This window comes from Grammomys surdaster, unplaced genomic scaffold (genome assembly GCF_004785775.1).
Source record: "Grammomys surdaster isolate TR1022 unplaced genomic scaffold, NIH_TR_1.0 203, whole genome shotgun sequence".
Taxonomy (NCBI): Eukaryota; Metazoa; Chordata; class Mammalia; order Rodentia; family Muridae; genus Grammomys; species Grammomys surdaster.
The window spans coordinates 8,241,157-8,259,434 of NW_021604648.1; the positions used below are offsets into that span (position 1 = coordinate 8,241,157).

The 18,278-nt window shown below is 40.0% G+C and overlaps 1 protein-coding gene across 1 annotated transcript in view; it reads right to left on the minus strand.

The window, feature by feature from the left end:
- Positions 1–18,278, minus strand: part of Prcp (prolylcarboxypeptidase) — a 47,253-nt gene that overhangs the window by 10,895 nt on the left and 18,080 nt on the right. Inside the window, exons 2-6 of the mRNA XM_028770640.1 lie at positions 11,288–11,428; positions 7,687–7,788; positions 4,738–4,919; positions 3,885–4,042; positions 2,716–2,885 (exon numbers count right to left, since the gene is read on the minus strand). Of these exons, the coding sequence (XP_028626473.1) occupies positions 2,716–2,885; positions 3,885–4,042; positions 4,738–4,919; positions 7,687–7,788; positions 11,288–11,428 (753 nt within the window). The remainder of the gene's footprint in view (positions 1–2,715; positions 2,886–3,884; positions 4,043–4,737; positions 4,920–7,686; positions 7,789–11,287; positions 11,429–18,278) is intronic.

The window sequence follows — 18,278 nt, forward strand, 5'->3', positions numbered from 1 at the left end:
ATTTTATTTTATTTTATTTTATTTTATTTTATTTTATTTTATTTTATTTTATGTACATAGGTGTTTTGCCTTCGTGTATAGCTATAGTGCCACATCCACACCTGGTATCAGTGTCAGACTCACTGAAACTAGAGTTACCCGAGGCTGTGAGTGGCAGCCCCTGTGGCTTGTAGTACTGAATACATACTCACCAGACACCTTCTGCTTTCATGTCACATGTACTTTACGATTCTTTCTACAGTTCCATTCCTTGCTATTAAGGTCTTGTCCTCTCCTCTCCTGATCCTCTTTTGGCTTACACACACACACACACACACACACACACAGACACAGAAAGAGAGAGAGAGAGAGAGAGAGAGAGAGAGAGAGAGAGAGAGAGAGAGAAAGAGAGAGAGACAGAGACAGAGACAGAGAGACAGAGACACACAAAGACAGATAGACAGACAGACAGAGACAGATTTAAATCTGTGTTCCATATGGGAAAGAAAACAGGCAGTATTTGTCTGAGTCTAATTCATGATACTTAACATGATTCTCGGGCTGGAGTGATGGCTCAGCTTTTCTCAGTACCCTCATGGGTACTTAAGTACCCACATACTACTCAAGAAAAAAACCACAACAATGTTGTTTAAAAGCTGAGAAAAGGCTCAGCGGCTTTTATGAGTCAAATGCCAGAAGGGTTTCTATTTTCCCTTTCTCTTCTTCCTGTGCTCTACATATCAACCCTGTAATTATTTCTCCATGTGCATGTAGCTTCTGTTTACAGTAGGCAATGTAAATGAATGTGCTCAACTCAAAAGGCAAATTAAAAGGTGATAATTGAGCTGACATACAAAAAATGGCATTTTAATTTAACTGTTTCTTCGTGGAGCACACTGAACATAAAGTAAATAACTCCAGTAGAAAATGGATGCTTCACAATGTGTGCCATTCTGTTGGGATAATGGTGGCGTCGGGAGCTGCACTCAGGCCAACAGTGGGGCTGGACACAGGGACAGTGGCCAAAACAGAGTGCTGAAGTTTTGCTGCACATGCTTAAAAATGCAGAGAGTAATACTGAACTTAAGGGTTTAGACGTAGATTCTCTAGTCATTGAACACATCCAGGTGAACAAGGCACCTGAGATGCGCCAACAAACCTACAGAGCTCACGGCCGGATTAACCCATCCATGAGCTTCCCCTGCCCAAAGCCAGAAGAGGATTGTTCTTGCACAGAAGAAAAAGATATCTCAGAAGAAACTGAAGAAATAAAAACTCATGGCATAGGAATAAATTCAGAATAAAATAAATGCAGATAAAGTAAAAAAAGAAAAAAAGAAAAGAAAATGGATGCTTCAAAGTTTTAATTATTAACACAAAGTTTTAATAAAGAGATTGCTAAATTAAAAGTACTTGTAAACCAGACCTAGTGACACAGCCTTGTAATCCCAGCTACTTGGGAGGCCTGCCTGGATAGCAGGGTGACTTCAAGGCCAGATCCTGTCTCAGGACAAGGAGTAAAGAGGATCAGAGACTTAGCTCCGCATGGGAGCTGGTATGAGGCCAGTCACACCGGAGGCTGTGCTGGTACTCTTGAAACCCTACTCTCACATGGCTAATTCTAGCTTCATTCCCAATACCCACTCTAGAAATCCCTTCAATTATATCCCCAAACTTTAACCATGAACTCTGCCAAACTTGGTTTTTAAAACTAAGAGAGACATTCATGACACAGAAACGTTTAAGGGTGAACATATGTAATAAATCCTTTTACCATGAAAAGAACTTTAGGATAGCTGGGAAGTAGTGGTGCATGCCTGTAGTCCCAGCACTCAGGAGACAAAGGCAGGTGAATGTCTGTGAGTTTGAGGCAAGCCTAGACTAGAGAGCTATTTCCATGGCAGTCAGGCCACACTGAGAAACTTTGACTGAAAAGCAAAACAAAACAAACAAAAACCTTTAGCATTATGAAAGATGAAAATGAGTGTGATATGTTTTCACTCTGGAAAAAGAACATAAACATCATAATATATGATTCTCAAGTGTCTTCAAGTCTAACGTTTGGCATGGTGCTCAGTGGAACTCTATGCATTTGCATCTGTGTATAGAGGAAGACAGAGCCTTGCTTGTTTAGGAGCACAAACTGTAAGCAGTAGGTCCAGGCCACTCTCTCACCACAGCACTGGAAAACATAGACTTGCATGCTTTTGTTTGGCATGGAGATCACTGATGGTAAGTGTGGCATTTAGACTGCCTTTAACAGCTCACTGCACCTCAGTACTATGACAAAAGCTGCCATTTATTAAGCTTGGTTAATGCTTCACATTCATTACATGGATCTAGGCATGATACATATATCACAAAATGGCAAATATTACATATGCAAAGTACGCCCAGAATTTGGCATACAGTAGTGATTCTATCAGCACCAACTGTTGGACATATTCCTTATTCCCACAATGCTGTATGTAGTTGATGAGATTTATCTTCATTTCTCAAATGAGAAAACTGAGGGCAAAAGACATAGCTAACATACCAAAGGTCACATGATCAGAAAGCTGTAGAACCCAGGATTCCATTCCATAATCATTAATTTCATGGAGTCCCTATGTAATTGAGATTATATTTTTTAATGTTGAAAGTCAGAGAATGCATATCAAAAAAGAGAAAAATATATTATAAAAAAGGAGGAGGAGGAGGAGGAGGAGGAGAGGACAACAACGACATTTTTGTTACCTTGATGGGCCAAGCAGGCAAAGGCTGCAAAAAGTTGCATGCATAAGGGTAGTTCACCATGGCCAGGTTCACCCAGGTCTCAGCTATCCATCCTTTTAAAGTTGGGATTTTCTCAGAAGTCAACGGGCTACACAGGTGAAGAGCATTTGTAAGCCACTGGAGACCACTCCCTGCAGATAAAAGGACACTGTTAATCTATAGGTCAACCAATCATTTATTCATTATTTGGTATTACAGAAAACATCCAACATTCAATAAAATATTTTAGGGCAACAAGATATTATTTTCCAGTTTAAGATACTTTTGAAATAAATGAGAATACTAAAAAAGAATGCATAAACTACAACTAAATAAAACAAATGGATACACTTATACTGTGGCTCAACAGGGAGTCTCCATGTAGGTGTGAAGAGGTACTGTAGTCAGAAGTAGCACGAGATTTTTTTGTCTTTTTTATTGGTGGTGGTTTTGTCTTTTCTTGATCTGGATATTATCAATACTAAGCACTTACTTTGTAAAAATTTATTCATTCATACATTTTGATTGATATGATTCCCTATATATATAATATATATGTCTATGAATCGTGTGTGTGTGTCTGTGTGTGTAATATGTGGCAGTGTTAGGCTACGTGGAGGTCACTCAGTAGGTAAAGTACTGCTATGCAAATATAAGGATCTGAGTTTGTATTCCTATTAACCAATATAAAAACCCAGAAGTGGTGGTGTGCACCTATAACTCCACTTCAGGTCAGGAGAGAGAAAAAATAAGCAGATCCCTGAATGTCACTGGCAAACTAGCCTATCCTATTGATGAGCTGCAGGTTCACTGAGAAACTATGTCTCAAGAAAAAAGGGAGGAATGGTAGAAGAAAGGAATCCTGTCGACCTCTGACCTACACACATATACACACACAAACATATGCCTACTGCATATACACAACAATGATCACATACCGTACTAAAAGGCACATATATAACACATAAAAACCATTCAAACTCATATAATACATTGTACACACACACACACATATATACAAACAACAAATACAATTATTTAAAACCTTACAATAAGTGCCAGTGTTAATTTTTAATAAGTTAAAGGTTAAAAAGCAAACAAACAAACAAAAATGAATACACTGCAAATTCTGTCTCCTAATGAAAGCTTACCCGTACTTGAGAGTTGGTTAATGACATTCCAGGATTTGCGGATACTTTCTGAACAATATGGACCACTTTTCCTGAAATCTTTAGTTACAATCTTCATAAACTCACCACAGGGAGCCATACCATCAAGCTGCCAGATAGGGGCAGAAGCTGCAAGAGCTCTAGACGATCAGGGAAATGGGAGGAGAAAAAGAGAAATATAATTCATCTATTCATGCTTTTTGTTTGTTTTGCTTTTTTAAATGTGTGTGTGGGTGTACTCATGTATGTTTTGTGTGTGTATGCGTGAGTGCGTGAATGCAAGAGTGTGTGTGTGTGTGTGTGTGTGTGTGTGTGTGTGTGTGTGTGTAAATCCCTGTAGAGGCTAGAGAAGGGGTCAGATCCCCTGGATCTGGAGTTATAGGTAGTTGTGAGCCACCTGACACGAGTGCTAGACACCAAGCTCATACCCTCTGAAATAGCAGTAAGTGCTCTTAAAACTGAAACATCTCTCAGACACTAGCTTTAGTATAGAAACTGAATGAATCAAAGATGATTAGAAACATAACATTGTTGGGTTTTTTTTGTTGTTGATATTGTTTTTGTTGTTGCTGTTTGAGACATGGTCTCTCTACATAACCCAGCTTGTCTTGACACTCACTATGAAGACCAGGCTGGCATCGAACACACAAAGATCCACCTATCTCTGCCTTCCAAGTACTGAGGTTAAAGGGGTGTGCCACCAGACCTGGCCCATAATACTGTTGTTAATGAGAAAGAAGTGTCCATAGAACATAGCACAGAGCAGGTATTACCCAAAACAAATCCCTAATTTTCTCTTGATTGTTAAGAACTGTACAAGAATCAATGTACTTACCCAACTACTACGTGAGGATATTTCATCCTGAACCAGGCTGCAAGCATGCCGCCATAAGAGCCCCCAATGGCGATGACAGGTTGATCTTTAGCTCCGGGGATTGTTTTTTTCAAGTGTCTGATTAACTCTGCAAAATCAGCCAGAGCCTGCTCTGATGTCAGGAAATTCAAGTGTTGGGAATCCTATACTTGTGTATATTTATTTAAGAATAAAGACAAAGAAAACAGGTATAAATGTACACACAGCAGCTGAGGCACAGCATAGGTTCAGAATAGAGTTTTCATTACTTGAAATAAATTTCCAGACAACTGAGCTAAAAGCCCACATCATCCACATCAAAGCAATCTATGAAAAAGTAACTTTAACTCTGTGAAAGAATAGGATATATTTTCCAATCAGATCTAATTTTATTGCTTTTAGAGCTTATTTTCAAATGCAATACAGGAAGCAAGACCTAGCACATATTCAAACTTTTAAGATGCTTCCCTTAAAGGACAAAGAGAGATCTTGCTATGCCCTACTTGAACATTTAGCCAGTCTGATTCTTCTGCCAGACCTCTGGTTTTTGTTCAGAAATTTAATAAAAACTATAAGCATATTTATGCTATAAGCATAAATATATTATGCTATAAGCATAGTTATGGGGACACACAGAGTCTGTAAAGGTAGGCTTCTTAAGCCTTTTTAGTTCATGTCTTTTGGGTAGAGGGCAGTGATCTTATGAGGTTTGAAAGATACTTTTGTTTCTGAATAAAAAGAAACTGCAGCAAGATTTGTCACTATGATATGCTGGCAAGTTGGTGGGGTTGGAGGGGGACATCTCCAGGACGGACCATAGACCTCGAATAGGGAGGCTAATCAATAGCTGTGACTTACTATACTGGGGATATGTAACTTAAAGAGGACACCTCCTGTAGCCAAGCAGGAACCCTAGTAGAGCGAAAGGGACACCAATCCATCCACAAAACTTTAGACTCAAAATGTATCCTGTCTACAAGAAATGCAGGGATGTGGGGGGCAGTGGAACAGAGACTGAAGGAATGACCAACCAATAACCAGCCCAACTTGAAACCCATGCCATGGGCTAGCACCCTGACACTATTAATGAAACTCTGATATAGCACGGCACCACCCAGCATCTGACTCAGATGACGCAGAGACCCATAACCAAACACTGGATGGAGCTTGGGGACTCTTATGGAAGAGAGGGAATGACTGAGGGCCCTGAAGGGGATAGGAACTAGCCTGAACCCTTGGAGCCTCTCAGAGACGGAACCACCAAGCAAAGAGCATACACAGGCTGGACCTAGGCCTCTCTGCACATAGGTAGCAGATGTGCAGCTTGGTCTTCATATGGGTCCCAAACAATGGGAGCCGGGGCTATCCCTAAAGTTGTCACCTTGTCTGTGGGATACTTTCCTCTATCTGGGCTGCCTTGTCTAGCTTCAGCAGGAGAGGTTGTACTTAGTCTTTCAGAGACTTGATGTGCCAGGGTAGAGGGATATGGGGTGGGGTGGGGGGGCTCCATCCTCTCTGAGGAGAAGGAGGGGGCAGAGGGACTGTTACAGGGGAGATGGGGGGCAGCGATCCGGATGTAAAGTGAATAAAAAAGAAAAGACATTGCTGCCAAGTCTCTGACACTAAAAGCAACTCCCTTCTTGCCTGGTGGTCACCAGTTCTACCAGGACAGTCTGTTTTTCTTCAGTACTTTTAACACAAACACAGCTACAAAAAGAAAAGAAAAAAAAAAAAAAGAGCAGCAGTTCGGGGGTGGGGAGGTGGTTGAAACAGTTGCAAATCACAAGGTCTGTTAGCAGGGGAGCGTTAGCATAACTGAGGAAAGCTTCAGCTGAGCCCCAGAGCTCCGGGAGCCACAGGGAGCTAGGTAGAAAGTGAAGAATACTGGGAACACAGATAGATGTGTGCCCCTCCCCTCCTCCATCCCCTTTACCCCAAAGTTTCTCCTTTAACAGGGCAGCTGGCCATGGGGAAGGGAACTCATCCCTCGGTTTCCTTGAAGGAGTTTAAAAATTAACTTTCCACCACGATGGCAATGCACCTTGGCCCTATCCTGGAAATGTCACGATTTCCGAACACTGAAACACAGCTTGCAATCTTGTTTCTCCAAGAGGATAACGATGTTCTCTGCCCAAGCCTGGGATGTATCTTGTTTGTGTTCCCTTTCCGAATGCCATTTACACCAGATGCTATTTGCTGAAGGCCTTGTTGAGGTTGTAGAAGCAATAGAAACAACCCCCAAGTAACATTCAACAATAAACGTGATGGATTATGAAACAGCTTAATATGCAACTGAGAATAATGTCATTTCAAGTCTTGACACATTTAAGCTGTCCAAGATTTAGTCAAAGATGAATTAAATTCAACAATGAACGGGTTAAACCCAGCTCAGTTCCCCAACTACAAAACAAACAAAGAACCCCAGAGAGGCAGCTCAGCAGTTAAGAGCACTTGTTGACCTTGCAAAGGACCTGAGGTTGGTTCCTAGCATTCACGATGTGGCTCACAACCATGCATAACTGTAGTTCCAGGGGAAGAAGTACTCCCTTCTGGACTTCTCACCAGGCTCCCACATGGTACACAGCCATATGCAGGCAAAAGTTATATACATAGAATAATTCTGAATTTTCTTTTTAAAAGTGACTGCATGGCTTTAAAGACCTTGGGGTAGGGCTGAGAACGAAGCTTAGAGAGAAGGTTTGCACACAGGAAGCCTGGGTTTGATCCTTGGCATAAAAAGAAAAAAGGAAAGAATAATTCTCATTTTGTAAAAATTATATATATTAAGGAAAGGTAAAGTACAAATTATTAAGTTTTCAGGCACTTCAAATTAAAGGGATCTCACACTGTTTTATAAAATGTTCTAAACTTAAACAAATAACTACCAAAAAGGGCACCCAAAATCTTTAACCTTAAAAGAAAATTGTGTACCTTGAAGGAGTCCTGACCAAAGGGAAGGGACTCCCCGTAGTATCGATGCTCAGCAAACACCAGCATAGCTTTCAGCTCCTCAGCCACTTCCCACATGAACCCCTAGAAAGACAAATTCACAAGTCAAATTGGACCATGAAACATTACCTTGAACTTTTGCAAACCATATGAAATAGATGTAAGACCAGACCAGAAAGAATTCTCTAAAAGCTGTGCCATGCATGTGTGTTCCACAGGGGGAACCCACAATAGCTGTATCACACTGTACTACAGAGGAACAAAATAAGTGTGTTTGTCTAGTCACCTCATCTCTTCTTATCATGACCTTCTGACCCTGGGTCAATAGTATAAGTCAGTCTTCAGACTGCACTGTGGTTAATATTCCAGGAAGGAGGTAAAAATATCTAAGCTGCTCCTCAAACACATACACAGACAACATAAAGGAATTAAAAGAAAAATAAGCATAGTAAACCCCCTTGGGATTTTAATCTTTCATGTTAGGAAATTAACGGTAGCTAACAGCAGCTGTTATTAATTACTGCTTGCATGTATCAGATACTGTTCTAACTGCACATGTAATAATTCACTTAATTAGCACAATAAACAAGAATCAGGCACCGTGGCTTTACAGGCAAAGGCACTGAGACACAAGGCTCAGCGTTCACACAGGTGGCACAGCCAAGACTGAAATACAGGCTGCAATGCAGAGCAGTCACCAAGGCCACTGGGCTTCCCTATTTCACGCTGGCTCCTCTCTAACCATTCGCTGCCTCTTTCCCTCTGACTGGACGGTGCCCTCTGAATCCTTCCTAAGAAAGCATCCAAGGCAGACAGCATTAATTGATTATATCAGTGGTTCTCAACCTGTGGGTTGTAACCACTGAGAGGTATTGAACAACCCTTTCACAAGAGTCTTCCAAGATCACAAGAAATATCAGATATTTACATTATAATTCATATCAGCTGCAAAATTACAGTTATGAAGTAGCAACAAACATAATTTTATGGTTGGGATTCACCACAACTGTACTAAAGTGAGAAACTGTGTTAAAGGGTTGCAGCATTAGGAAGGCTGAGAACCGTGAGATTGGACAGTTTAGCATAGGTTAAAACCATGTCATTCCTGGTAAATGCTGTAGGTGTTTAATATAGTACTATTTCCTAATGAAGCATAGGAACCTCAAAATGGCTTTGGTTATTCTAACCAATCTATAAGGAATTACAGGAGCTGCCTGTGGGGATAATGGACATGTTACCCTGATATCTGTGTCCCTAAGACCCCACCTTCTCTTTCAGGGAGATGCTCACCCTTGCCACATATCCCAGGTCCGGCCACACCCAGCTCACGAAACCCTCCCCTGCACTCCTCAGCCCAGCAGAGCTGGCCATCTCCCCTCAACACCAGAGGGCTGCAAAGAACTCCTGCGCCTGCTGCAGCAGGAACTCACATGTGTGCCTCATACCACCAGACTGCAAGGTCTTAAGAGAAGGAGCAGAGGTCTATGGGATTGATCTCAGGCTTTGACAGGAAGTACCTTAACTGAACCAATAAATGATGCAATTAGTGATTATTCGCCTCCATTCATTTCAAGGGTAATTTTATCATTCAAAAGAGGTCTATGTCATGGATTAACAAGCTGTACTAACAGGTTCTTTAATCTTATTATTTAGTCCTCACACCTATGGGAGCTAGGCCTTCTTACTATCCACCCTGAACAAAAGGCTGGAGTTAAAAGCAAACCAAAATAGCAAACTGGCAGTCAGAATGGAAGCCTCATCCATCTGCTCACAGTCTTCACTGCTTCTCAAAAACTTAATGTCGGGAAGTGAACATCAAGCTGAAATGCTTTAGTTTATAGGAAGCTGCCAAGGGCTTGAGAGATCTAGGATCTGCCCCTCTAGGATCGGACCTTCTAGGATCTGCTTTGGACACTTAGTTAAAACTGTTCCTCTTTTCTACCTCTCTCAGGACACGGCTACCCAGCAAGTGTTCAGTGGGGGCTGCAGAGCCTAAGAAGCACTGGGGTCTCAAGACTGGACATCTCTCTGCCTGAAATAAAATAGAGGAACTGGCCAGAAAAGATTGCCTGTGGGTTTGGCAGAGAAGAGTAGCTCAGAAAAAAGTATGCTGTGTAGTATACATCTTTAATCCCAACACTCAGGAAACAGAGGCAGAAGCAGGCAGATCTCTGGGTTCAAGATCAGCCTAGTCTATATAGCAACTTCCAGGACATCCAGGGTTACACAGAGAGACCCTGTCTCAAACAAATGAAAAATGAATCAAAAAGGAAAGAAACAAAGCAGAACTGTTTTATACAAAATAGTCCCAGGAATCTGGACACTTACCTAATGTCTTTTCTCAGGAGCTATTTCATTTTAAATATATTTATTATGATTTTTTAAAAATTTTATTTTATTATTATTATCATATTTTATTTACCTTTTTGGATTTTTGAGACAGGGTTTCTCTGTGTAGCCCTGGCTGTCCTGGAACTCAGTCTGTAGACCAGGCTAGCCTCGAACCACTCTGCTTCCCAAGGGCTGAGATTAAAGGCATACATCACCACTGCCTGATATTTGTTATTTATTTGTTTGTTTTTCTTTTGATTGTCTGGCTTTGTGGGCTGTGTGTCACTATAGAAGCAGGAAAGACTAGAATTTACAGTCTTCTACCCCCACCTCCTCAGTGCTACACAGAGAGGTGCACCCCCACACCCAGGAGATTTGGGTCTTGGCCATCTGAAGACAACAATCACAAATGAGTAAGACAGTAACTGTATACTTAGAGCCATGTCTTTCCTGTTAACTCAGTTCAGTTGAGCAAACATTTCTCAAGATCCCCTGAGTGTGGTGCCCTGTTGGGGCATTGGCACTGAGAAGGCTCTACTCCCTACTGGGCAGGAGTACACAGCCTAGCTTCTTGGGAGAAATTTGACATTTTCTAGTTGCAGCACTGTCTGTTAATATATGCATTGTTAAAAGGTGATAGAAAATTAAGTTAGTGAAGCAAGCTAGTAGATTATACTATTTTAATTCTAACCACTTAAAAATGGGTAGAAGAGGAAACTAGATGAAAATGCTGCTACTGTATCTCCCCTCTTCCACTTGGACAGTCAAACTTTTATATTTTTCTTTGTTTGCATTGGTTTCATTTCAGTCCGTGTTGAGATGGGGTTTCACATAGCTCAGTCTGACCTTGAATTAGATGACAGCACAAGCTGGTTCTGAATTCCTAGCACTGACACTTCTCATTCACTCGTGAACTTTTACCATCTTTCTATTACTATTGAGTTTATTTTATTTTATTTTATTTTATTTTTTATTATATTTATGAACTCATTTAGGGAGAGCACATGCCACATCACACTTGAGGACATCAAAGAAGAACGTTTAGAGGTTGGTTTTCTCCTTCTGTCAAATAGGCTCAGGGATGAAGTCAGATCATGAGCCTTTGCCAGCTGAGCCATCTTGCTCACTCTCTTTTTAGTTTTGAAGAACATTATAATTAAAACAGTAATTCTTGGTCATCTATAGTGCCAAACATTTCTCCTGTTTATAACTATAAAATATATATTTCAGCAGACTACTAATGTGTACATACCGTATTATTGCAAAACCATACAATGTCCCCTTCGTTACCAGTGTAGAAAAGTATTGATCCACCATCTTTATGCCAGTATTTATCAGCAACTAGGTACCGCTGTTTAAAAGTTCTTGTGTCAGAAAACCCAAAGTGGTCAACCTATGATAAAAACAAAACAGGCAAGACATATTTCAAGGAAAAGTAATTGAAATTAACATTAAGTAAGTTACACTAACACTCTTCCATTGAAATCAAACTATACTATAAAAATAATCAAAAGAAAATTTAATTAATAAATTAATTTGGTTTCATTAATGCTAATGTCATTTTGAAATTATTTTGCTTATATACTGAGATGAAGCAGTATTTCTTATGGTGGTCAAGATTTTCAGTGTAAAAGAAAAGATATAATTATAAAATCAAATAGTTACTTAAAACACCTCAAATTAAAGTTTTAAAATTTGATTTAATTTTATCTGATTATTTTTTATGGAAAAATAAAAACTATATACTTATAGTGCTACAATATGATGATAAAATATGTACATATTTCAGAGTGGATAAATTGGGCATCAGCATCACTTCTCATACTTACTGTTAGTGTGGTGAGAACATGTGGTACTTGTCAAATAGTCAACACATCCCATTAGTTCTCAAAATGCCGTACTATCTGAATTTTCATTGTTCAAATTTTTTAGTATAAAAATCAAGAATTAATCAGATCACTGAAAAGTTCTATGAACTGTGTGATTCAAATACCAACAGACATTCCAAATGTCAGAATTTTGATGTCTAACCATTTCAAAGAAAAAGAGCCAATAAAGAAACTAAGGCTTTTGTTACCAAAGTGACTGGATGACATCTGGGACAAAGAAATTATAGGATGGGCCAATACATCCTATCACACAAGGGAGCAAAGGCATGTTTAAAAACAGCAGGGTTGCATCAGCCAGTGAAGGCAGGAGTCAACAACAAAGGAACTGTTACTGGCTCACATTTTAATAAGCTTAGCATAAAACAAACTAACCATAGAAATAATTAGTTTAATTGGCTGAAATATTCAATTCGTGTAAGCCATTAATATATAGGTCAAACAAGGGGAAAGTTCAACTGCCACCATTTAAAGTGTCAATACAACTTAGTAAAGGCTCAACACAACTAAGCCACCATAAATTAATTCCTTATTTTGAAACTGGGAATTAATGGTTAAAAATTCCATAGTAAAGCTGCCTTTCTGATAGTACTATCTTCCAGAGTACCAAATTGTCCCAAGATGAAGAAGAGCTATTAACTAAAAGTCAGTTATTGAAGAAAGGTGATTAAGTTAGAGAAATGATAGTTCTGCAAAGTCCCTGATTCAGACAAGAGTTATAAATGGTATTTAAAAACACCAGGGAAAAAAAAACATAAAACACATCTTGATATCACAAACTACAGTAATGCTTTACAGAAAGCACTGAGCTATCAGTACCTTAATCTAATATCATAGCTGGTCGGGTAAACTGGGCACATATGCCTTCTCATGCATACAATGTTAAAAAAAAAAAACCCAAAACCACACACTGTCTTGTTGGGAACACGCAAAAGAAACTTATTACTGCCATTTCATTTTCTGACTCCATTTAATCACAGAGAGAAACTAAATCCAGGGTCTGAGGGCCTAGGGAAACTGAGTGCTTCCCTATAGCTGAACAGCTTCTGTTGCAAACAGTTGTCTGAGTCTAGACATCTAAAGAACAACTCGTATGGGGATGATTGTGAATCCAGCCATCTCAAAGACAACTTCTCCATCTTGCTAACAGGATCAAACTAAAAACTAAGTTCATGTTTCTAGACCCAGGAACCAGCTCCTATCCTGATTGATGGAAACTCCCTGCTCAACCCCTTATGTCAAAATATGACGGAAACAATGGTACAGCCCCCCCCCAGTTCCACATATCTCTGTGATTTCTTCCCGCATATATGATGTGCAACGTTCCTTCAGGGTAGCAGTTTAGCTTCCTAGTCTGTCCTGTGGCCCTGATCAATCAATAGCAGCTCGATTACATTTTTTTTTCATCTGCCTTGACCTGATGTTTGAGTTCTGTTACATTTAAGTGGACTCGCGACAGTCTATGATTCATTCTTGTCAAAATTGTTCCATTTTTAAATTTTAATCCTGACTTTAGATTACCCCGAAGGAGGAAATACAGAGGTCAGAAGAGTAAACTGAAGTCTCCAAAAGACAACCGGGCAAATCTGAGGGTAGGACATGTTACAAGACAATGCATGGCCAGAGACCACTCTAGACTAACTAAGTTTTAAGGAACATGATAAGCAGGACAGTGCAATCCAGGGTTGACCCTAGTTTAGCAAATAAGATGCAAGTGATGAACTGGAGTGACTGAGTTAAGTGATGAACTGGAGTGATTGAGTTAAGTGATGAACTGGAGTGATTGAGTTAAGTGATAAACTGGGGTGATTGAGTTAAGTGATAAACTGGAGTGATTGAGTTACGTGATGAACTGGAGTGACTGAGTTAAGCTTACTTAAATGTTTTTATTCTCTACACGTGTACCCTGGACGGTTTAAGAGATAGACTATAATGCTGACTATCATCTTGGAATTACTCTGACAAGAATAAACAAAGTGAATTTATATGAATTGAAATTTCATCTGCACTGGAAAAAATAACATACAAAAGGTACTTGGACTTTACAAAATAGCCAAACCACGTCAAAAATAAAAAAGAATAATTTAAACATGAGGAACTTTCGATATATTTTTAAGGCTTTATTATTTCTTTAACTTTTTGAAATCATGAACTACCATATAAATATAACTATCAAACCTCTTACAATGGTAACATGCACATATAACTACAGGAAAGAACTACCCTAGAGCCTTTAGGATGGCAGAGGCTGATATCTCCGTGACTCGAAGGGACAGTATAAAGAGTGTCGTGTCTGGTCTGAAGCACACCACACTAGATCCTAAGAGGGAAACGAAGCTTTCCAGTGAATTACAAGATTTACTCTTGCCTCTGGCTCCCAAGTGCTGGATTAAAGGTGTGCACCACCCTTGCCCAGTTTACAAGAATTATTCTTACAGTGTCAACAGCCCTCCCCCCCCCCCAGGGCTTTCCTAACTATTAAGCCAGAAACAAATGTCCTTTGCACAACATGAGTTTCCAGCCCCTGCCTGGCTCTTTCCCATCATCAAGAACATCAATTGCAGCTATAGAACTGAGGGTTCAGTACCCAGTGGTCACACACAGGATCAATGTGCCCTCTGCTGAACAGACTGAGACACACATTTCCAAGGCCTCCAGTGGAGACTTTAGGAATCACAGCATGAAAGAAAGCACTGCAGAAGCCAATCTTATCTGCTTGCTCTAAGCAAGCTGAGTGCAAAGGGCCAACAAAAGTAGGTGTTAGCGCCCCAAAAGCCTTGCAGGCATGACCCGGAAAAGGAAGCACATATCTAGTCATGCACAGCAGTTCCTTCTAAAATAGAGTGAAAGAAATAGAGGAAGGATGATAGGAAAGGAGGGAGGGAGGGGAAGGGAAGAAGTGAGGGACAGAGGGAGGGAAGGAGGGAAGAAGGAAGGGAAGGAGGGAGGGAAGGAGGGAAGGAACGAGAGAGGGAACGAGGGAGGGGGGGAGGGAGGCTTCCTGCTTCAATTCATCATGTGGAAACATGGAAAGGATCTGGGAACGTGGAGGGAAAGACAGAGAGACGACACCCTCTAAATAAAATCTACAGAAAAGATGCATGCTTGCATTTTGTAACTGCTCAGGAAAGAAGCATACATTCAGAAGTAATATGAAATTTATTAAGCACAGTGGGTGACAATTTAGGGCAGTGAGGTAGGGAAAGAACCCAGAGCTACTGCTCTGTGGTATCTACCACCTGGCCATCTCCAGCCATCTGAGACATTTTCATAACGTCTTATGATAGGACGATGACTCTCAGAGAAGTCACATAATTTCCCAAGTAATGTGACTAACAGAAATCAAACATTATTCTTTCTACATGCTGTGATAAACACTGCTGCTCACCCCGGGTTCAGACATACACTAGCTCTAGCTGCTATTTTCATAGCATAGCATATAGGGTGACAACAAGCTTCCCCCCTCACCAGGAGGCCACTCAAGAACCTTCTTCTAAAATCTGTGGGTACAGTCACAAGCTGTTTACTAATCACACTCCAAAACACAAGGAATGCTGGTCCTTGTGCTGACCTTGATGACGGTCATTACTACAGTGTCACATTTAGCTTAATTAAGGCAACTGATTCAAACAGAAACAAAATCATACTTCCTCAACAAGCCTTTCATTTTAGAAACTCACCGCATGGTAGTCTTATTTAGGCACTCAGTTATACAATAATTGAAGCCAGAAATTATATTAAAGTATAAAATGTATCCTTGGAGATAAACATGACAAAAAAAAAAAGAAAAAAGAAAAGAAAAAACTAGACTCCTACTTCCAATGAGTCAATATGCCTTAGGGAGGCTCTCAAGTGTGCAACCCTAATCCAGAGATGAGGACATATAGACCTTCTCTCTCTACTTAGATGTGTGTGCTGCAGATGTGTTTAGAGATTGTGGCATTGCTTTAGCTTCTCAAATAGGATGTGACAATGTTCCCAAGCACATTTGATTCCTGAAGGAAATGACATCTCCAAATAGAAAAGACACAAGCTCTCAAAGAAAGAGCTAAAATTGAGAATGCCCATGGAATGTAAGGTGGGCCCTGTGGCCATAGGGGAGAAGCCTGTGTATCTGACGACAGTCCTAGTGCTCCCAGGGCTAGAACAAGAACGGAAGGTAATGATGACGTGTCTTATGAATCGACTCATTGGGAGTGACTCCCTATTGACTTCCACCTTATTGTGTCAAAGCGGTTCAAAACCTGCTTGAACACTCGTCGTGTTTTTGTCTCTACAATAGGACGACAGGGAGCACTGGAGACTGAATTTAACTGAAAGAATTAGAGACAATGCTTTTCCTAGATGATAACGTAATGACAGCAGAGAAATGCTGACTGAGAGGAAGATGAATCTTACACTACATACGGGAATTATTCTTCCCTCTACTTCACTTGCCAATCACTGAGGTCTTGCTTCCACCCTTTGTTTTGGTGTCAAGGCTGAACCTAAGACTTTATGCTTTCTTAGCACACACTACAAAACAACAACCAAAAAAAAAAAAAAAAAAAGAACAAAATCACATCCTCACATCCTAGTGTCCACAAGGACGGATGGTGGGCATTTTCTCAGCTGTTATTCAAATAGAACTTCTTTCTATGCAACGACACCCTATTCATCTTCAAGGGATGTTCTTGAGATTTTTATCTTAATTGTATGCATGTTTTTCTGAAAGAATGACTGTATACCAAGTGAGTGCAGTGTCCAGGGATGCAGAAGGCATCAGATCCTCAGGACTGGAGTTTTCAGATCATGGAGTTTGAGTAACCACATGGGTGCTGAGATTTGAACCTGGGTCCTCTGGAAAAGCAGCTAGTGTTTTTAAACACTGAGCTACGTCTGCAATGCCATACCACCTTATTCTTGACATATCTTTGTCTATAATAAGCAGGAGAGACACAGCAGTTCTTTCCTTCTACACTATGTTTTATAAAACTAGTATATTTATTTGTTAAAATGAGATTCATAGAAATAAAATATTATGGTGAGACAAAAATGGCAAGGAAAAGGAAAACAAGAATAGTGATTCATTACAAGAACAGTCCTTTAAGAAAAAAAAGTGGGATTCAGCGTCTTGTACTCACCCGTTAGCTTGAAAGATAGGAGAAATACAGAATATTTTGCTTTCTTGTCATTTGGGAAAGTCAGAATGGCAGTAGCTTCCACAATACTGTTGTACAAGGCGGGTACTTCATAGATAATAAAATGCACTTCTAAAGTAATAGCTCAGCATGTTCTAAGTATGAGCTTCTTTTACTAACTGGACAACCTTGTTTAATAAAAATTAAAATGATGGGCTTTCCTTTTATTTATTTTTTTAAATGATGAGGGCATTATTTTATTTTTAATATTTTTACTTGTGTATATGTGTGTGTGTGTGTTTGTGTGTGTGTGTGTGTGTGAGAGAGAGAGAGAGAGAGAGAGAGAGAGAGAGAGAGAGAGAGAGAGAGAGGGAGGGAGGGAGAGAGAGAGAGAGCGAGGTCTCACTGCAAAGCCCAGGCTTCTCTCAAACTCACAGCCCCCAGTTTTTGCTTCCGGGTTGCTAGAGTTAGAAGAATATGGTACTACACTCAGCTTAAGTTTTTCACGTGTGTGTTATATTCTACATGTGTTATATTCTACATGTTATATTCTGGTATCCAATGTTTGAGAAAATGTGAGACATTATTATACCACTTCAATAGTGGTATAAATAGCATCCAATTAAGTTTGAGGAAAATATGCTTAGAATTTTTCTATTTATTAGGACAATAGATTCAACCACTCTCCAGTAACTCTGAAGTGTCCAGTAACTTCTTTTTCACAAGAAGCCCAAGAGTGGCAATCAGTTTCTAAGTTGACAAAATGTCATGAAAAACTCTATGCTCTACTGCTAAAACAAATGGAGACATCCTATGCTTGAAAATGCTTCAAACATACCAGTGCCTGTGTGCGTGTGATTACACAATGGGAGATGGTTTTGTTCAAGAATTCTGGCATCCCTTATTGGGTAAACAGCTCTACAGGAGCACAACATGATTGATAACCCTCAGGGCTTAAGGATGCTGTGTACCACTATAGTTCTCAAATTAAAATTTCTGCACTGATCAAACCAAAGTAAAGTAGAAGAATCCATTACATGTTAAATTAGATCATACAAGTAGGACAGATGGAAACTTGGATCTCAAAGCCAAGCTCTTGAGTAAAGAACTTCATGCTGTAGAGATGCCAGTTTTCAATCTCCTGGCTTTCTCCTTCTCTTTCTGTTGCTACTGCCTTTTTTGTTTTTAATACAAAGTTTCTCTCACTCTAACACAGGCTGTCCTAAAGCTTGTGAAC